The sequence below is a fragment of the Notolepis coatsorum genome, assembly GCF_963971535.1.
Source record: "Notolepis coatsorum genome assembly, chromosome: 9".
Lineage (NCBI taxonomy): Eukaryota > Metazoa > Chordata > Actinopteri > Aulopiformes > Paralepididae > Notolepis > Notolepis coatsorum.
In genome coordinates, this window is record NC_140173.1 from 115,512,832 (window position 1) to 115,535,268 (window position 22,437).

At 44.5% G+C, this 22,437-nt stretch overlaps 1 protein-coding gene across 2 annotated transcripts in view; it reads right to left on the bottom strand.

Annotated features, from left to right (window-relative positions):
* Positions 1-7,660: 7,660 nt before the first annotated feature.
* The window catches only part of LOC311234170 (neurotrypsin), a 97,708-nt gene continuing 82,931 nt past the window's right edge, over positions 7,661-22,437 (bottom strand). For both annotated transcript variants that reach the window (XM_084321285.1, XM_084321284.1), the window contains exons 11-14: positions 16,853-17,131; positions 9,955-10,077; positions 8,367-8,647; positions 7,661-8,022 (exon numbers count right to left, since the gene is read on the bottom strand). In XM_084321285.1, the coding sequence (XP_084177411.1) occupies positions 7,703-8,022; positions 8,367-8,647; positions 9,955-10,077; positions 16,853-17,131 (1,003 nt within the window). In that variant the 3' untranslated portion in view covers positions 7,661-7,702. The remainder of the gene's footprint in view (positions 8,023-8,366; positions 8,648-9,954; positions 10,078-16,852; positions 17,132-22,437) is intronic.

Consider the following 22,437-nt stretch of genomic DNA (forward strand, 5'->3'; position numbering starts at 1 on the left):
GTGGGAGGCTCACGCTGCCCCCGATACCAACCGACCTGTAGGAGTCGCTGTCCACAATGTCCCATCCCCACCCACCGGCTTTCCCACCCTCTAACACTGCCAATTGTGTTAGTATGACGGCCAGCCAAGCCGGTAGAAACGCAGAGAGCTGGGCTCGATACCAGCATATCCTGCGTTAGTGGCGAGCGCCTTGCCCACTGCGCCACTCAGCCGCACCTGATTTCGCCCTTTCGAATAAGATTTCAATCCAAACAGTTTCAATTTCATCATGGTTAAGGTCAGTACGGTTGATGAATTTGGTATCTTTATGAATATACACAGACACCACCTCCATACTGATTCCTAATTTCCTATCCCTCCTGACTATTGAATAGTTTTCGATTTCAATCTCTGGATCCTGTACAGACGAATCTAGTTTAGTTTCTGTTAAACACAATATGTTTGCCTTACCGTTCATAAACAATTGTCTGATTTCAGCCAGTTTAGGTCTCAAGCTGTTAGTGTTAAGGTGGAAAATGTGGATTCCATTTGTGTTCATTATCTGGTTTATGTCGTCGAGTTCAAGGTGTTGATTGTCTGTGTTCCGTTCTGTGGTGACTGGTTGACCGGGTGGCGGTAGGTGGGGAGGGGGGGATGGGGTCCTATGTCCATTGTTGTTAGCCTTGTTAGCTTCCTGGGTCCTTAGTTCATTGATGTTAGCCATGTTAGCTCGCCGGCTAGCTCGCCGGCCATCGGGCGATGCCTCGCTGTTTTTGTCCCGCGACGTGCTGGGTGCCATGATTGTGAACCCCGGTTCATTCCTTCTCGCTGTGGCCTCTCGTAGGTTCTTTTGTAGATGTGGTAGTGGAGGAATGTTGCCGTTGATCGTGTTGTAATCCGCCGCCGCCTTCTGTGTAGGTAGCAGTTGTCCTGTTGTGCTAGCGATGCTAGCCGCCGCTTCCTGGGTCAACAGACATAACTGTCGTCTCTGGTTCCGTGTCATGACGGGCCCCGGGTTCTGGTGTATGTCACCCGACATGAGCAAATATAATAGAAACATTGATTTTCTATCAAACTTGCCTGTCGGCGGTAACTTCTTGCGTTCCGGATTCGCTGTAAGTACTCTGTGAATAGCCGCGGTTCCGAAGGCTGGATGTTTCCTCTCCGAGCCCGTTAACAAATAGAAGTCACAATGGGACTGCTGTTTTGCGTTTTCGCTACTTTCCACTTCTGTCTGGAGTTGTTGTTTAAGTGGTGAATTCAGGTACAAGTCCATAATCCACAGGAAGGAAAGTAGAAAATGCGCAAAATACTTTTTTTTTTTTTCTTATCTTTTTTCCCCCTCCTTCTTTTTTCCGATTTTTCTCCCATCCTACGGTTAGTCGTTATGCCAATTCCCAACCCCCTTCCTGGTTGTTGCGCACTTTCCCCTACTGTTGGTCCGAGAGGCCGGAGACTGTCACATGCTTTCCTCCGACGCATGTGCAGCCAGCCGGCAGCCAGCCTGGCCGCGCAGATTCTTACTGGGAGAGTGTAACGTGTGGGAGGCCGCACTACCTCTCACCAGATCCTACCTTCGCTGAGCAGGCGCCCGACCGAACTGTAGGGGTCCAGGACCCACCCATGGCTCCCCTCCCCCTAACTCAGCCAAACAAGTTAGTATAGCGATCAGCCCAAGCCAAGGCAATGCTGACTCTCCGGGAGTCAAGACCGCAGCCTCTTGCATTGGTGACGAGCACAATCTCCGCTACGCCACCTGACCGCCCTGCAAAATACTTTGTTGTTGTTCTGTTACGTTGGTTGCGTTGGTTAAGCCGGGAGCTGCGTAAAATGCGACCACCCATGTCGAAGCCGGAACTTCTGACTCTCCAACCAAAAATCTGGTTATTGCAAATAACACTCACACTTATGGTTTAAAAAAAAAAGCTAAAATAACTCTAACTGAGTTTAAACACACTATAACAGGGAAAGAAACTATAAACCACACAATTATAACATTTGCAACACTTAACAACTATTTGACATCTTATAAAATGACTAGAACCACACATTTTGCTGCAACCACAAAGCATGCTAGGATGGAGGGAGTGGCCAACTGTCTGTAGTATTGCACTGTCTTTGTGCTGACCCTGTGGCCAACTAACTGTCTGTAGCATTGCACTGTCTGTGCTCACCCCCTGCAGTAGTCTCAGATTTGAAGCCATTGTTGTCGCCCTCAGGTGGCAAAATGGTGTACTACACAAATGACTACATGAAAGTCAATGGAGAATACTGCAAATAAATTCCCCCAAAATACTTCCTGTTGCCTCATGTGAAACATATTCCCACACACTCATCCTTGTGCCTCTGTAGCCTACTGTGCCAAAGCATAGGCTGATCGGCCTGATTCACCCACCCCCACACGCACTAACGCACACACGCACGCACGCACACACACACACAGACACACTCACCCACAGGCGCTACCGAATGCATAATGTTTATCGAGGCTCCACCTACCATGGACATAATGAAATGCAATACCTAGAGGCACCCTTTTGCCTAGAGGTCACTGTTTAACTTTTAAAGTACTACAGAGGGCGGGGAGGGAGGGGATAGTAGGCTCATTCAGGTCAGGTCAAGTCAGGATGATCCACTAAAAAAGAATTACAACATTTTCCACATGTGGGAACCCTGGAAGACCCTGTAGTCTGCCAGTGCTAAAGATGCCTTTGATGAAAGCAGCAGTAAGCTATTAGGATACATGCTGTGGATTTAAATGTTATATAATAATGGCTCTAGGGTCAGATGCAGCGGAAGGAATATTCCACAACACATATACAGTACATATATATATAATGTATACACACACTGTCTCTCCATCTCTCACTCTCTGTCACACACCAACACACACACACACACACGACAGCATAATGAAACACAAGGGTGATGCTCATATTTATAACACTGCTCAAAAACACATTATATTTACATAAACATTCAAGTTATGTACATTAGACTTTTATGTACTGTAGGATGGCACGTGTCTGACTAGAATTCCATATTCTTCACCAGTAGTTACAGTAAGTTGCATGTTTGTTTGTTTTTATCCATTATGGCACATTTATAAAGCAGAATTAATTATCTTCAAACTCAAAGAGTGAACCTACGATACTGTATTTCACTGAATACGAGACGGACATTATCCAAACTAACTGCATCCACCGAACCCATGAGGGAGTTTAGTAAACACATTCGGTATCCATTTAAACACATTAACATTATGGGAAATGAGCTTACTGTCTTCTCCATAGACAGACAAGAAGATAGATACCAATTCCCTCTCTGTGCGTTCAGTAAAAAGCTATCCAGCTGCAAGATAGCCTAGCTTAGCACAAATGAATGGAAGCGGATACGGATCATCTAGCCTAGCTGTTGGCCAAAAACATCTTTAAGCTAGGCTAGCTGATCCGTATCGGCTTCCATTCATTTGTGCTAAGCTAGGCTAGCTTGCAGCCAGATAGCTTTCTACTCAACGCACAGAGAGGAAAATGGTATCTTCTTGTCTGACTCTGGAAAAGATGGTAAAGCGCATTTCCCATAATGTTGGCATTCTCCTATAAGATGTCAACAATGCCATGTGCAAAAAGATAAATTCACCATGCAGTCCATGAAAAACACAATCCAAAACAAAGGCTGAATTTGTAAATCAAAGTGGAATGTCACCTGTTTTAAGAATTTACACTACGTTCTTCCTGTGCCTCAGTTCAGTCAGTAGGCCTGTTTGTGAACATGCACCACTCTCTCCTAAAAGCTAGAAATCAGAGTGAGAACCCTACAATCAGTGATGAGATGTAAAATATGGGGAATGCTCCATAGACAATTAACCCTTTCACTACCACACTACAGAAGGTTAACCTTTCACTACCACACTACAGAAGGTTAACCTTTGACTACAGACGGTTAACCTTTCACTACCACACTACAGATGGTTACCCATCTGAGGTTCATATTCTAGCGTTACTAGAAGGCATGTGGATTCTAAGAATGAGTGACATTCCTCTTTGTGTTGAACAACTACAAACCACAGATTCAACAGCGCTTTAATACATTGTCTTATGACCGAACACAGAGGTTCTTGGCACTAACTAGGAGGCAATAAAGGAGGATGGCGACCATTCTGTTTATCCTCTATGCTTTTAAAAGGGCACACATCCTCATTTACATTTAAATTCTCAGAGCAGGTAGTTTGATGGTCATTTCAGTTTTACCATGCTACAGGCCACTGTATAAATCATTTGCCATGGTACTACCATGTATGGTATCACTTTGGTACTTAAATAGTACCATGGTGTAATCAAATTTAAGCCACAATATTGAGGGTATTTCCATAATTCTTTGAACAAAACATTATGGAAATACCATGATGCTTTTTTGTAAGGGTTGAGTATTCTTTCTATTCTGTTTTAAATTTTGTATTGAAGATTTATGGGGGAATGTGAGAAGAAATAACATTTCACAAGCCTTCTATCCACCTTGTTAAATTTGAACAAATCATTCACTTGTACTGAAATGCTCTCTGTCTCATTTATTTAACCTAATCAACTTCTAATTTCTAAAGCAAAAAGCTAAGCCTATTGAAATGTAGTGTGTATATTAATGGCCACATACTCAGTGGCATTGCATTGAATGTCCCTGAAGCGCGTTGACTTACAAAGCTTGTCTGTAATTCAAGTTTCACAGAGGAATGTGACCAGGTTCAAATAACCGCTACCTAAATAAATACGATGAAGAGAGTAACTGTGTAGGATGGATGTTCTGTAAATAAATAAGAGTGACACAAATATTCCATTGGCCATTTGGCGATTGCACTGTTCAGTAAATGTGAACACATAATAGAACACAGAAATATAGTATAAACTGGAGGTGCTGCATGAAAAACAAATGAGCGAACTTGCACACACAGATTCTGGCATCACATTACAGTACTATAATTCTGATGAGGGTCTAGAAGTGCATTTTGAGAGAAGGTCTTGACAAATTGGCGGACCTATACTCAGTCACACTGATAGATGCAGACATCAAGTCTATGTGAGCCATAAAGACCGATACAAAGCCTCCCAACAGAGGCCTTGCATGGCATGTTTGTGTAGTTCTCTGTCTTCCAACATGGCTGCCTGTAACATAACTATTGTCTTGCACACGGCAATGAGCGGTTTCTATGTGTAAAACAAAGGTTGCTATATGTTGATTTATGATAAATAATATTATATGAATGAATGTGTTATTATTGGATCTTGTAAACCAGTCACAGTGGAACAGCAATATCGTGCCTTTCCAGTGTTTTACTTCATGCCCATGGTGGCCCTGACTTCCATACCCATGACATTTCTGGAAAGGATTGTATTGAAGACACTGTTCTCTGCTGTGGATGAATCCACAATGGCATGCACATTTCTTGATTCTGATTGGCTGAAACAGTCAAGTTAGACGTTGTTATTTCTCATAACACACTCCACGTGATCCCACAACCCGCCCACAACCGAATTACAATCACTCCGCCGTTCGTGGTTTTAGGAATAAAACCAAGATGGCGGACAATAATCTTTATGAATGAATGTATTGATAGCGTCATAACGACTCGTTCAAAAACGATTCTGTCACGTGGAATGTGTTAGTTGCTTACACAATGTTGGATTATGTAATTGGTTAGTCATGACATATAAATCGCGCAAAGTGTGTTGTTAGATGCCATTCGTTATAGAACCTCCCTCTCCTTCAAAAGGACACTCATTTCACTGTTAATAAAATGTTCAATCAATAAATAAATCAAACCAATAACAACCGCTCACTTCACTGTTAGACGGCATGCTTTGAAGCAACCTATTGCTTCGAAGTGGTTATGCTTTGGCCCTCTTTCGAAGTGGGTTATGCTTAGAGTTTATCTTTAGAGCAGGGCGATAGACCACCAGCCCTGATTCCAAACTCTAAGAATAACCCATTTCGAAAGAGGGCCAAAGCATAACCACTTCGAAGCACAATGTGGACATTAATAAAATGTTCAATCAATCAATCAATCCAATAACAACCGCTCACTTCATTCTTAGATGGCATGCTTTGAAACAGCGCACCTCCGAGCTGCTTCTATAGAAAGTAGGTAAAAAAGAAAAAAGAGAAGTTGCCTCCCTTAGGTCTGTTTTTTTTAACCTACTTTTTCTGCGGATGGTTTTGTGAATAAATCTCCATTATGCTTCAATTAATGTGTGTTTATTGTATAGCAATAAAGTTGGATGAATTCGGCAATTGTATAAAGATGTAGCACTGTCTATCTGTAATAAAATTTTCAATCAATCAATCCAATAACAACCGCTCACTTCATTCTTAGATGGCATGCTTTGAAACAGCGCACCTCCGAGCTGCTTCTACACACGGAGGCAACTTCTCTTCTTTTTTTTGGACCTACTTTTTCTGCGGATGGTTTTGTGAATAAATCTTCAATTAATGTGTGTTTATTGTATAGCAATAAGGTTGGATGAATTCGGAAATTGTATAAAAGACATTACACCACTTGTAGTCGTGTGTTATGAGAATTAGAGCATGCCTAGGGGGGGGGGGGGGGGGTCTAACGACCACCCCTAGGCATGCTCTAATTCTCATAACACACTCCTGCGCGTGATGTAATGCTTAAATGACAACCAGCTTGCTTACCACCCACACAGAAGTCTGTTGACATCTATCAACACCTGGAGCTGCCCAGAACTCTGGCACATTTTGTATTTGTTGATTTTGGGAGTGCTTTCAATCCAATCCAACCTCATATACTGGCCAAGAAACTGACAGAGTTGCAGGTGAGCACCAATTTCCCCCCAAATGACCTCCCCCTCCACAATTGTGGCTTGCATTATGTCCCTGTTTTACTCCGCCGCTAGTAGAGTAGGTAAAACAGGGCATCTTCTTTGGTTACAAGCAGCCATGCCTGTTGGAAGAAAGAGAACTACACAAACATGCCGTGCAAAGCCTCCCAATAGTCTATCTCACCTGTGTCATTGGATCTTAGTAATCTTAGTCATTACACTTAACATTTCCTCTTCTTAGATCCTAACCGTCATCGTGCCAGTCAGACAGTTAGCTTTACACCAGTAACAGTTTGACTTGTGGTTTTGGTTCAGAGTGAGACAAGCTGGTAAAAGGCTTGCGATGCATGCACACTTGGAATGTTCATGAAGCAACATTATAAGTAAAGCTACAGTAAATCTGTACTGTACAAATACAATACAGTACCTATAGACGCCTCCACTTCACTCTCCAAGGCGTGACCTCATTTCTCTCATTAACGCCAGTCTTTCCCCCAGCCTGCTGATCACAGGAACCTCTCGTGCAACACTACTGTATCATTTACAGGTGACCTGGTGTGATTGTATGGCATGCATTCCAGTGCAATGTCACTCCCATCTGCGTTCTCTTCACTAGACTCTGATATTTTGGAACATCGGTGCATGCACTCAAACCACAGAGAATGTACAGTATGACGCCGTTTACAGGCTTCTCCAAGCGAGGAGGGCAAAGAAATTAACAGCTAAAGCGCTCAGTTGAATGTGCAATTTGGATAAGACCACGAGGAGAGAAAGCACCACAGGGTGGCACAACAGTAGGCTACTGCCCCCTGCTCCACCCCCAATTACCCCCACCCCCCTTTGTCCCTGTGTCCCTTAATAACACTGTTGTTTATCCAATGACATCATCATTAGTTCTTGTACGATTTGTTGAGGACCTGGTCAATCCAGCGCCGGAACCTGCTGACCCGTGTGTATACCCCCGGGGAGGACGGGTCACCGCAGCCATGACCCCAAGAGATGACCCCTGTCAGTACCCAGCGGCCCCCCTCCCCTTGACACACCAGCGGCCCGCCGCTGTCACCCTGGCAACTGTCCACTCGCCGGCTCTCAGTCAGGCTGCCGGCGCACAGCATGCGGCTGGTGAAGCGTTCGCCGTATCGCTTCTTACACCTCCAGGAAGGTAGCAGGGGGACCCAGGCTTGGAGGAGGGTACGGGAATACTCTGAATCTGAAATCACAAGGCAGGAAATACATGATGAGACTGGAGCTGGACACACAGGAGATGTACAGTTGTACAGGGAAATAGCTAGGATCCATTTTATTTATTTATTCTTAGTAGTGTGCATCTATCCTTAGACACCAAAGCTGTTATTAGGAGTTATACGGTTCATAATGATCCCATGAATGTAGGTGTGGTGCAGGGAGATGGTGGAAAGGTCAAGTATTTTGACCTAGAATATAATTACGGGGAACCATTTCACAATTTTGCATTATCAAAGGGATCGCCTTATCCTCTCAACCCCACTGCCCCTTAAATCACCAGCTGGTTGTGAAGAGCACTCAGCCCAGTACCTGTGATGCCCCAGCCAGTAATGACACATGCTGCAGGTCGCTTGCCCAACTTGTTGCTTGCTGCAGGTAGGCAGGCCGCGTTGGTGTGAGGGTTGAATGCCACACAGTTTCCCTCTGTGCCCTTGAGCCTGAGCATGGCGATGTCGTACTCCCTGCCTTGTGTGTGGTACTTCTTGTGGATGACGATGCGCTCGGGAGACAGGCTGCGTTCAAAGTCGTCCCGTTCCTCTGTGTGATAGTCACCCAGCCGCAGCAAGTAGCGAGACGGGTCCCTACCAAACCTTTAGTGGAGAGAGAGAGAGAAAGAGTGAGAGAGGACACTGCTAATCTTTTAGAGAAGAGAGAGAGAGGGCGGCTACGTGGTGCAGTGCACAGTAGAATCAGGAAGCGATGGGGGCGGCGCCCTTCCAAAGCGCAGACCCCTGACGCTGAAAGATCGCGCCGCACAGGTGAAAAGATGCGACTGCTGTTACCTCGAGTATCGGAGGGGACTCGTGCTATGTATGACTTAGTCCACATTGCAGCCGGCTTGTGGGAGGCAAGAAACAGCGTTCGAGACAGGGGAGGGTTGAATTGGATGATACGAAATTGGGATGGGAGAAAAATAGAAAATGGGAGAAAAAGTGGATCAAAAAAAGAGAAGAGAGAGAGAGAGATAAAGAGTGAGAGAGGGCCCTGCCAAACCTTTAGTGGAGAGAGAGAGAGAGAGAGAGAGAGAGAGAGAGAGAGAGAGACAAAGAGTGAGATGAGTCCCTACCAAACCTTTAGCAGAGAGAGAAAGAGTGAGAGAGAGGGAGAAGTGAAAGGAGGACATAACAGGAAAATATAAAGGGAAGAAATGAAGATGTGTGGAAACTTTGAATCAATGTCATGGGATCACCTAGCTGATAATAACATGGTGACGCAATAAATCACCTGTGCAACTATAACCATGTCATTACATTTACCTTTTATTGTATAAATTAGATTAGATTAGATTCATTGTATTGTCATTGCACAAGTACAAGTATAGAGTACTTGTTCGCATCTAACCAGAGTTGTGCATTGTAGGGTACATACATGCATAACATGTGGAGTATATATGAAAAAGCTACTGAATAAATATTAAAAAGCTACGGAGTAAAGATGAAAAAGATAATGTATGTACAGTATTAATATATACAGTGGTATATATACATATAAGCAGATATATGATATAGATACATATTTATATAGATATCAAATGAAATATACATGAATATCAAATCAATGGGTTGATTCTAATGACACCATTTTCTTCATTATCCAATTAAAATGCTTGCAAGGAGGGATGCAAAATTACCACAGGAGGGCACTGTGGCATACCATGAAAGTAAAGAAAGAACTTCAATATGCAGCTCTATATTTCTGTATTGCAATACAGAATACAATACAATGTATTGCCAGAAGTGTAAGTACTATATATACAAAAATGGCATATACAAAAAATTATATACTGTATATATATATATATATCTAATATATTGTGTATAAGTAAATATATATATTGTCCCAATACATTGTCCACTCATTGTGCATGTAATGACCACTAGATGTTGCTGTTCCCCACCTTTTGAAGCAGTGCGCAGCAGTAAGCACCCAGCAGGAGTTGATGAGTGTCGCTCCACACAGAGGATGGTTCCCTTTAGACTGAGATCTCAGCCACAGTGATACCTGCCATGGCCAGTCACCCCTGGCCCAGAATGAACAAAAGTGTTGAGATCACTTCTATGGCATTTCTGCTTCATCATAAATGTCTTAGGTAGAGCTGAAATTAATATGTGTCTGAAGAAGAGCTACGCATCACACAATGCTGATAATACATTTTCTGTGCAGACCCTTTTACATTTTTGTCATTTCTGCTTCATTAGACTAGGCTGAGAGATAGATAGATAGATAGATAGATAGATAGATAGATAGATAGATAGATAGATAGATAGATAGATAGATAGATAGATAGATAGATAGATAGATAGATAGATAGATAGATAGATAGATAGATAGATAGATAGATAGATAGATAGATAGATAGATAGATAGATAGATAGATAGATAGATAGATAGATAGATAGATAGATAGATAGATAGATAGATAGATAGATAGATAGATAGATAGATAGATAGATAGATAGATAGATAGATAGATAGATAGATAGATAGATAGATAGATAGATAGATAGATAGATAGATAGATAGATAGATAGATAGATAGATAGATAGATAGATAGATAGATAGATAGATAGATAGATAGATAGATAGATAGATAGATAGATAGATAGATAGATAGATAGATAGATAGATAGATAGATAGATAGATAGAGATCTTTATTGATAATGAAACATATATACAAGTATACATATAAGGCTCACCATTATGAAAAGGATAAAAACACAATAAAGCGTACAGCTTATTTCCATTGCGGTCCTTCATATTTCTGTGAGTAAAATGTACTGGTGAGTATAGAGTATGAGTGCATGATACAACATGCACTTGTTAGAGCCTGTGGGTAAAGTGAGGGTGTGCCCACCACGCAGGGGGGGAGGAAAACATAGGGAGATAAAATACAGTAAAAGATAATCAGATACAATAAAAAACAATTAATACAAATAAAAAATATACCCATAAAAACCTATTAAAAACCATATCCATAAATAAATAAAAACAACTCAGATAAATAAAATATAATTAAACCCATGTTCTGCTTCTCCTGATCCAGCTCTTCCCTTTGCCTTTAAAAGAGGAATAGGGACTTATTAATTGTATGTCTGCTGATAGCCTATTCCACGCTACTGCTACCGAGTACAGGAATGAGTTTTGCCCAATGCAACGTTTACATTTGACTGGGACTAGATCTGTAGGGCTCCCTCTAGTGCCGTGACCATGTAAGTCACTGACCTTGGTGAAATAATTTCTGAGGTAGTTTGGAACAACATTATTGACTATTCTGTGGACCATGCTGAGTTTGATTTGAGTTACTCTCTCATCTACTCTGAGCCACTTGAGGCTGTCGAAATGAGACTGTTGTAGGTGAGTCCTGGGATGTAACTGTAAAATGAGTCTAACTAATTTATTTTGTGCGGTCTGCAGCCTATTCTTCAGTGACACTTTGATGCTGGTGTACCAGGAGGAACATGCATAATCAAATTGGCATTGAACCAGGGCACCCACTAGGATTTCCATTACTGACCTGTTTACATAGGTTGAAATCCTAGTGAGGAATTTTACTCTCTGGTTGACCTTAGTGGCTACCCTTTGTGCCATGCTCTCTCCTGATAGGGTGTTGTCCAGAACACAGCCCAAGTAGGTGACCTCCTCTCTGGCTGAGACCTCTATGTCTCCCACCAGTGGCCACCACTATCCTGAACCCAGGAGACCTCCACTGTCTAATGGCGGAGCCAAAGAGGATAGCTTCAGTCTTCCCTAGGTGAAGAGACAGCCTGTTGTCAACCAGCCTGATCTTCAGTAGCTCACGGCTGAGTGCTCTTTCTACCTCCCCTTTATCCTGATGGGAGACCAGGAGAGCAGCATCATCCGCAAAATCATATAGATTACAGTCACAAGCTGACTTCATGTCATTTACATATAGTACAACAGGGGTGGCCAACCAGTCAGAGACTAAGAGCCACAAAAAAATGACTGTGGTACCACAAAGAGCCACACCATATACCAGCGTTTCTCAACTTTTTTTTCAGTCACGGCACCCTTCATGTGTTTATAGGTCTCACCCTCTGGCCTCTGAAGTTGCTAATGTCTTTTTTATTTGGGCCTCACAGGGTTAAAAGTACCCTGTGAGACCCACGGTTGCAAAATTACAAAATCACTTTTAGCCATTTAAAAAAATTATGTTTATTTAAAAAATGTTAAAGGGGAACTATTTTACTATTTCTTTCACTATTTGGGCACTTTTACACAATTCCTGTGAGTCTATGGAACACCTAGGTTTTTTTCCAAAAAAATGCATTGTTTTGTATTTCTAATCAAGTACTAAAAACCGCATTTTTCTACCTCAAGATCTTAAGCCGTTTTGAGGCTGGGCTCCAACCACTGTGTGGCCTGGTGCCAACTGCCACATCAACTGCCACATTATTATGCAGCTGAGAAATCTCTGACATCACAGATATGCACATTTTCAGATGACTCAGTTCAGTGAGGGTGAATATTGTGAGAGGAGAATTGGAAGAATTCGCCAATATGAGAATTAGAGACATATATCCTATTAATATAAGTCCACATAGCTAAGAAACAATGGTAAACACTGAAAAAAGCCATTTATAAGATAGTTCCCCTTTAAGCACATGTATAGTAGGGGTGGGAATCACCAGTTTCATCACGATACGATACGATATCGATTATTTGGACAACGATACGATATTTGCCGATATCACAAAGTCTGCCACGATACGATTCGATTAGATTCAGGTGCCTTCGATCGATATGAGACGATATTATATGCCCATTCAATAAAAATGTTCAATAACATTTAGATCAACTCAAAAAAGGCAATGGAAATATCATTTGACATTTTTATTTTTGAGCTCTTCCAGACATTTAAATGAAAAACTATGTATTGTTTTTAATACAAATAGACCTCCTGTTCACTGTAAAGTGCCACGTTTTGATAAATTGAGCTTTAAGTAAAAATGTTTGGAACTCACAACACGCAACCTAAAACCCCTCTTTCCAAACGCACACACACAGGGAGAATGCCCCCACTCCCTTCCCCAGTCCCTAATGGACCTCTGCTGTTCTCTCTATATGGCTCTGATCAGCTTAGCTTAGTTAGTTTACGCTAACGCAACATTAATTTCGGTATTTAACGTGACGTGTGCATAAAGGAATGGCGAGGATGCAAAGCATGTTAGATGCATTTGACCCGTTGTGGGGGAAAAAACAACAGGCACTTATTTCGGGTCGCAAAATAGGCGGACTCTGAAGCAATGCTGTCTAACGTTAACACACGCTGCTACTGAGCTACTGTTGTTGCGGCCGGGCGGATATGCTCACCAGGGGATTTTCAAAATAAGAGTATCGCAATATGAATCGATCTTTTTACGTTGCATCGATCCTATTTGATAATTGATAATAGATCGATATATCGATCTGGATCGATGTATCGTCCCACCCCTAATGTATAGTCAATTGGTCCTGTTGTTCAGCCTCACAATGCTATTTGATAGTAAATGTGTTTATATGTCCCACCCTCTGGCCTCTGAAGTTGCTAATTTCTTTTTAATTTGGGCCTCACAGGGTTAACCTCTTAAGCCCGAGATATACAGTAAAAGTGTATATTTTCAGCATTATGTTTGTTTACCAATTATTTTAACTGTTATTAGTGAAATATAAGATTATAGAAATCTCAGGGCATTGAGTCGGAAACCGGCGCATATTGACAGGAGGAAGTGGCACAGCCAAAAGTGAGTGTAGTCTTTTGAAGGAAGAGACTCAGGGCTTTCAAATTTCGAAAAACTACCCTACCCAGCTCACACCAGCCCCTGTCAATCATCTGACTTCTGGATTTACTTTTTAATTTCTCTTATTTTTTGGGATTATCTCCCACAAACCTGAACGTTATTGCCATAAAACAGAACGCAGTTAGTTTCTCTACCTTTCTGTGAACGTCTTGCAAAAAACGGTGTTGCAATATGATGAAAAATGGTGGAGAAATTTACATTATAAAAAAGATGGCAGAATTCAGTACTGTATCTACAAAACCTTCTGTTTAATCATCTTCCCTTTATTCATTTGCTTAGATTTTTCAGGTCTGGTCAATTTTAGCATGGTGTTATTTAAATAGAATTGATATTCTCCTTTGGTTCATTACAATTTACTCAAGCCTAGTAACAGACACACTATTTCTGACACTGATCCATATATGTCCCTAGATTCAGATACCAAGAACATGCAAATGGACCATTTAAAAAAAAATTGTAAATGTTTATTCTATGTCCTTATGGAATGAGTGACATAAAAAAAAAAAAAGTAAAAAAAAAAAAAAGTAAAAAAAAAAATTATTTTTTTTTATTTTTTTTTATGGATGGAAGAGCCGCACATTGACGGGCAAAGAGCCGCATGCGGCTCGCGAGCCGCGGGTTGGCCACCCCTGTAGTACAAGAAATAAGAGTGGACCCAGAATACTCCCTTGCGGCCCCCCACACGTTGGCTGGAGTGAAGAGGACTTCCTGTCCAACAGGTCTCAGCGGGTGAAGCTGGGGAAGAGCATTTCCAGCTCTAGGTCCACCAGCACCGGTTCCCCGCAGGGCTGCGTCCTGTCCCCACTACTGTTCTCCCTGTACACCAACAGCTGTGCCTCTCTCCACCCCTCGGTCAAACTCCTGAAATTCGCTGACGACACCACCCTGGTGGGTCTCATCTCCAGGGGGACGAGTCGGCCTACAGGAGGAAGATCGAGAGGCTGCAGAGCTGGTGCAACTGCAATAACCTGGAGCTCAATGCTCAAAAGACAGTGGAGATGGTAGTGGACTTCAGGAGGAAAGCAGCCCTGTCCCCTCCCATCATACTGGGAGGCACCCAGGTGGCCTCCGTGGAGTCATGCCGATTCCTTGGCATGACCATCTCCCGGGACTTGAAATGGGAGCTTAACATCACGGGCCTGCTCAAAAAGGCCCAGGGGAGGATGTTCTTCCTCCGGCAGTTGAATAAATACAAACTGCCGAGGACCATGATGGCCCAATTTTACACGGCCATCATTGAGTCCATCCTCACCCACTCCATCATCTCCTGGTTCCCCGCTGCAGTGGCAAAAGATCTCGCCAAGCTGCAGCGGGTGATTCGCTCCACGGAGAGGGTGATCGGCTGTCCCCTACCCTCCCTCAGGTCCCTGCACGACTCCAGGGCGCTGAAGAGGGCGAGGAAGATCATGGCCGACCCCTCCCACAGCCTCTTCACCCTGCTCCCCTCTGGGAGAAGGCTGAGGATCCCAAAGGCCGTGAACGCTCGTCACAGACTGAGCTTCTTCCCCTCAGCCGCCAGGCTGATCAATGCCTCAGGTCCACCCCCCCCCCCCCCCCCCCCCCCTCCGCCCCCAAGTGACACTGGCACAATGACACTGCACTGGTCTTTACTGGAACTCTGCACTTTACACTTTATATATATATTGTATTTAATAATAATAATTATGTATTTAAATTATTAATCCTCCACTGCACTGTTTTTTGTCCTGTGTCTGTGTTGGTGTTGTTGTTACTGTGAAAAAAGAAATGAAAAATGCATACACTGTAATGCCGCAACAATTACCAATGTGTTTTAAGGCTGTCAAAGTTAACGCGGTATTAACGATTAACTATAAATCTTTTTATTTTTTTCTTACTTTTATTTTTTTACTAGACTTCACTCAGGTGTATTATTGATGCTCTCATTGATACTATGTTTGTTTCTGAAGTGTGTGTGTGTGTGTGTGAGATATAGAGAGAGAGGGGGGTGAGAGAGATGAGGAAGGGGCAAGAGAGAAAGAGAGCTAGGAGAGTGTGTGTGTGAGAGAGAGAGAGGGGGGTGTGTGATTAATCAGCCCTTGTGTGGGTGAATTTGAACAAGTTCCTAACGTTTTCTTTCCCCTATTATTTCATGCACACTTTATTCATTGTTTTAAATAATTATTTTCTTTTAAGTTATTTTGTGCATCACTCTGTTTTGAATTTGATGCAAATTTGCAATGCATGAGGGTCATCCTTTTGTGTTAAATGGCTGCATAAAGCAAGCATTTGTTGACTCGCATGTTGATAAGAGTATTAAAACTTGGAACTTGAAAAAGATCTGTTTAAGGTAAAAAAGAAAAGAAAAAAAGATGCGATTAATTTGCGACTAATCGCGAGTTAACTATGGACAATCATGCGATTAATCGAGTTAAATATTTTAATCGATTGACAGCACTACACAAATGGCTTAATAAAGGAATCTGAATCTGAATCTGGCTATAGTGCCATTCACTTCTACCACTTGCTTCCTACCCCCCAAGTATGATTCTACCCACCTTAACGTAGCACTTTTAAAACCCATAGCCTTCAGTTTAAATATAAGTATATCGTGGTTCACTGTGTCGAATGCTTTTTGCAGATCTAATAAGACCATACCACAAACTGCATGTCTGATCTGACTTTGACTCTGATGGTTTTTTCTGGTGCACTTTCGTCCACTGCTGCTAGAAATAAGGATTTAAAAAGACCCCAGGCTTTATCTACATTAACACTACTAAAAAGAGGTGGGTTTTGTTTGCCCCTCTGCAAATAACCAACTGAAATACCTGGCTTTAAAGTACTGCCAATAAAGTAGAATCACTATTATGAATTTCTGAATTTCCCCAAAGGGATTAATAAAGGATCATCTTATCTTATCTTATCTTATGAATGGCTTAGTAGTGGGTGCACGTATGTGAATATGTACTGTATATCTACATTACATGTAAACCCTGTACCATCCATCACCATCTCTACATAGTGTGAGTCTACCAACCTGAGGGACTTGTCTCCTCCTATGATCCTCCTGCGTCTGCGCTGCGTGTTGGGCCTCAGGCCGCAGGTCTGCGCTACTATGGCGACGTCCCTCACGGGTTCTGGAGAGTAGTCACAGATGACCCCTGCATCTTCGCTATGGCGACAGTCGTGGGCGTCCTGCCCCTCCGACGGACACTCAGACAGCGACAACTCGGTCCTGGAGCATCGGACGTTGTCGAGGTGGATCGGTCCCTGGCCCTCGCCGAAATAGGCCATGGAGCGAGCTTTGGACACCCCACTGAGACCCAGAGACATGGGGAGGCAGCGTTATCAGAGAGGTAATCAGGAAAACATTTTACACAAAAAGCAGGAAATATTGGGAGGAAATTCGTTTTATGAGTTATGGGTAAAATCTTTGCTTTAGTTGCTTCTTATTTTATACAAACCTGTAAAGCAATCGTCCCTCACAGACAATACAGATTCTTTCTTCTTAATTCCAGCTTCTATTGCCAGCACCCTCGACTATACAGCAATATACCTGGTTTCTTCAAGTGCTCCTCAGAAACAGCTTACTTACTGTATTCTCAGAGTTACCAGCATTGGAAGTCGCAATTAGGAGGAAATAACGAAGGTTATTATCCTATAACCCTAGTAGTAGCTGTCTGCTTCGCACTAAGGGAATACACTCAGCGCTTAATGCGCGTCAACTGAAAACTTCTCACATGCACCTTTCATCTGCCAGACCACGCCCACCTCCGGCCAGCATATAGCCCAGGTGTGGTGATCAGCTCCCCCTTCCGAGTCTGAACTTCAACGAAACACAGCCAAGGGTCCTCAGGGCTGCGTTAAAAGCAGCCAGCTACGTCAATCATATAACTAGGGTTATAGGATAACCTTCGTTATATTTCATTGGCTACGCTGTCTGCTTCGCACTATGGGACAACGGGCGAAGCAGGGCGCGTAGCCCCGACAAATGCACCCCCTGAGGTCCCCTTCACGACCATCAGAAAAACATGGGTGGGGTCCGGCCCCCTCGCGCCTCCTAACGAGGAGCGGAGGGAAGGATGCCAATCATGCGCAGTGGGGCGCAGTTACCCCAAAACGCACAAGGTGAGTAGATCATGCGAAAAACCGCAGTCTACCTCACCATGCACCCCGCCAGCCGCCTGGCAGCGGGATGCAGAAGGGGTTCCAGCTCCAAGAGCCACACTTCTCCTTTACAGAGGCGGGGCCCCCGGCCATGGCCGCGAGACATAACCCCCGCGAAGGTACCGATGAGGACCAAAGGACCTCACCCGGATTTACGACAGCGCCCTACTGACCGCCCGAGAGCAGCATTCCACTGACCCCCCCCCCCCCCTGTCACCCTCTCTTGGGGGTCTCTGGCTGCGTCTAACCAGACAAGCCCTCTCACCGAGCCCCCCAGGGGTTACAGGGACCTACAGGCTAACCAATACCTTAGTCTGTCAGCCCGGACGAGAGAAACCTACATAAAAAAACCCTCCTTCCCATCTGTACACATAGAAAACGCCGTTTCTATGCTGCTCCGACAGATACGGGGGCGTGCCCGGACACGTGTGGCATGGGTCTGAACCTCCCCCCTCCCGTTTCGCAGACCCTAAAATTAGTTCCCATTGCTGGGACCGGAAAATTGACCTATTTTGCCAACAAAATTCAGAATGAAACCGATTTTGTCTGGTCGTCATGGCTGTGGCACCTGCTTTATCACAGCAGAGCCAGAAACAGCGCGAGACGAACGAGGGACACCTACATAAAAAACCCTCCTTCCCATCTGTACACATAGAAAACGCCGTTTCTATGCTGTTCCGACAGATCCGGGGGCGTGCCCGGTTCCTAACGGCAGTGTTGAAAAACACCCGAAAGCCGGAAGCACTGACCTCTAATTACCAATACGTTAGGCAGAATAGGCCCACTACCTCCCCACCGTATTGGCCCGGCACCCCACGTAAGGGGGAGTCAGTGAAGTCCGCCATGTGAGATGTGACTTAACCCAGTGGCCGAGATAAAAACTCCACTCGTCATCTACTCATATATGAGTCGGGGGAAAAAACACAGCACAGTACCACTGTGCGTTCTTCCACCCCATATTCAAATGACAAGTAGGGCCACTCTGTGTCCCCCTTTGCAGCAGTAGGGGGGGCTGTCTAACAGCCCATACCGAGGATGGGAACCTTCACCATGCCTCCTCCTAAAATCAACCGATCGGGAGACACGTGTGGCATGGGTCTGAACCGCCCCCCTCCCGTTTCACAGAAACGGGGGCAGACCCTAAAACTAGTTCCCATTGCTGGGACCGGAAAATCAACCTATTTTGCCAACAAAATTCAGAATGAAACCGATTTTGTCTGGTCGTCGTGGCTGTGGCACCTGCTTTATCACAGCAGAGCCAGACCAGCGCGAGACGAAAAGAGCCTTGAATAAGAAACTCGAACCGGGGAAGTGCGCACGCAACTCCCCTGGTCGCTAATGCCAGAGCCAGCGAGGGTCCCCACATATCCGCCGACGGATAGCGGGGAATCCCCTCCTTCTTTTTTTTTATCCACTTTTTCTCCCATTTTCTATATTTTCTCCCATCCCAATTTCGTATCATCCAATTCAACCCTCCCCCGTCACGAACGCTGTTTCTTGCCTCCCACAAGCCGGCTGCAATGTGGACTAAGTCATACATAGCACAAGTCCCCTCCGGTACTTGAGGTAACAGCAGTCGCATCTTTTCACCTGCGCAGCTCGATCTCTCAGTGGCGAGGAGTAATGCGTGGGAGGCTCACGCTGCCCCCGACACTTCCTGATTCTACTGCGCAGGCGCACCAACCGACCAGCTAAACTGAAAGCAATGTGGAGCGCTGGGCTCGAACAGGCAAGCCCAGCGTCTCCGTCATTCGTGGCGAGCGCCTTGCCCACTACGCCACGTAGCCGCCCCGGAATCCCCTCCTTCTTTATGCAAATACAGATATGCAAAAAACAGCCCAGGCGCCAACATGGCGGCAGGCCAGCCAGTATCATATCACAATATGCACGAACAGACTCAGGCGGCTAAAAACCCTGCCGAGTCGAGAGACATACAATATGTCACCACCTACCTCCTCCCAGCGGGAGCAGCAACGCAGCATGTTGCCCACGCTCATGGTTGACCAGAGGAGCTGGATGTAAGATATTTAATGAATAAATATAGTACGGCCCCTCACATCAGGCCTTCTCCCAAGGGAGAAGACCGAAACGTCATATACCCATATGAATAGATTGTAAAGGACCCCCTTCAGGTACAACGCTGGTCTCAATTTGAAAAAATGGGACCAGGCACCGCCCGCCTGTCTCCGGGCTGAGCACCACCGGATACAGCGGCTTCAACGTTGTTATAAATAACACAGACTGTAGGGTCACTGACAATCTAGTATCAGACACAGTCAGAAATTATACCAGGTATATTCTCATGGGGGATAGGACTAAAACGTCATATCCAACACACACGATTAAGTTCAATGGCCCAGCCGAGTGTAACACCAGTTCCAAGTCTTCAAATAAAAAGAAATAGAACCTCAGCACCGCTCGCAGTCCTCCGGGCTAAACGCCAGGAGGCAGCAGGGTCAAATCATATTACAATAACAATAGAAGGGCGGGGCACTTGACCAAAACCCACACATCAGACAGTAATTTTTACTCTGAAAAAGGACTCGTCGATGACAAAAAACGCAAGACCTGCTACCATTGTGCCTCCCCACAGGCGAGGGAAAATGGCGTTAAGCCGTCTAGCATCATATCAGGCATTTTCTCATGGGGACATGACTAAAACGTCATACCTGAGAAAAGGAAATCGTGGCATCGTCTGGTATCACATCAGACATGGTAACGGAGGAATAGTTGCACGTTTGTTGAACAGAACCTGCCGGTTTCACTCATGCTTTTTTATTACAAAAAAACAACGTAAACAACAACAAACACAAATGTATATACAGTGCAAAGAATAGAGGAATTATGTACAACGTGGGCGAGAGGGGGGAACGCTTTCCAGCGTCCCACTACCACAGTCGCACCCAACAACAAAACAATACGTTTTGGGCAACAGGGAAAAACACCCGTTACCTCCTTATATTTACCTCCTTCGTGTCGTGGCCCGTCCACGGTTCCCCCGAAGGGCGAACCTGTAGTCCCGGTCTTCCGGGGGACAACAATTGTATCGACAGATTGCAGAATGGGTACAACGCAGCACGCCTCAATACACACAACTGTTAGGGGGATGCAGACCAAGGAAAAGTCATTATAGTCTTATTTACCCCAGTGTACCTCATTCACAATATACCATATACATATATATATATACATATATGTCCAAAACCATAATTCCCTGTCGTCGTGCTATTACATAACACGAGTGGGGAGTGTGGACATACGAGTACATTTCAATATGTATATATGACAGTGACGTTATATATGGCCTAAACGGCCCCTCATACATTTCCCCGTCCTCATGACAAAACACAAGTGGGAAATGCGCGAAACATAATACCGATTGAAAATCGTATGAACAGATTGCAGAATGGGTACAATGCAGCACGCCTCAATACACATAATTGGTAGAGGGATGCAGACCAGGGGAAGACATAGTCCTATTTCCCCCAGTGTACCTCATTCACAATACACAATGTCTAAACATACAATTCCCCGTTGACGTGAACATAACACCTCTTCACCCTGCTCCCCTCTGGGAGAAGGCTGAGGATCCCAAAGGCTGTGAAAGCTCGTCACAGACTGAGCTTCTTCCCCTCAGCCGCCAGGCTGATCAATGCCTCAGGCCCCCCCCCCCTCTGCCCCCAAGTGACACTGGCACAATGACACTGACTGCACTGCACTAGTCCTTACTGGAACTCTGCACTCTACACTTTATATATATATATATATGTATTTAAATGATTAATCCTCCACTGCACTGTTTTTTTGTCCTGTGTCTGTGTTGGTGTTTGTCGTTTACTGTGAAAAAAGAAAGGAAAAAATGCATACACTGTAATGCTGCAACAATTACCAATGTGTTTTACACAAATGGCTTAATAAAGGAATCTGAATCTGAATCTGAACACGAGGGGAAAAAGCCCAGGTCGTCGCTACTCCTTAAGAAGTGCGATCCGCGGACACAAGCACCAAGCCAGTAGAATATAATGGCTAAGAAGACACAGCAGGAAATGACAGGGGGGTCTATTCACTCGAAAGAGAAAGGACACACACCACATGTTGATGTACACCTGCCGCTAGTTACGCGCCTCTTTTTCCTTGAATGAAGGCGCAGCTCTTCTGGACGGTTCTCCACAAAACACGTCCAAACCGCCAATGTTTACACGCAGAGATGCCCGGTCAGACAGACACTGTTTCTGCTATGTCGCGTGCTGCTAACCCCGTACCTGGCGACGGCTGGACCCAGGGAACCCTCCTGTTTGTCGGGGATTCCCTCTGACGCGCGTCTCTTGGAGACGCGTTCCGCCACGTCGAGCCTGCAATTAACCCTCCATGCGGGGGTAAAAAACATTCGGAAGGCAGCACGCCAGGGCTCGAAAGCCTTCCACCGACCGCGCCACAGCATACCAGCAGTCCTCC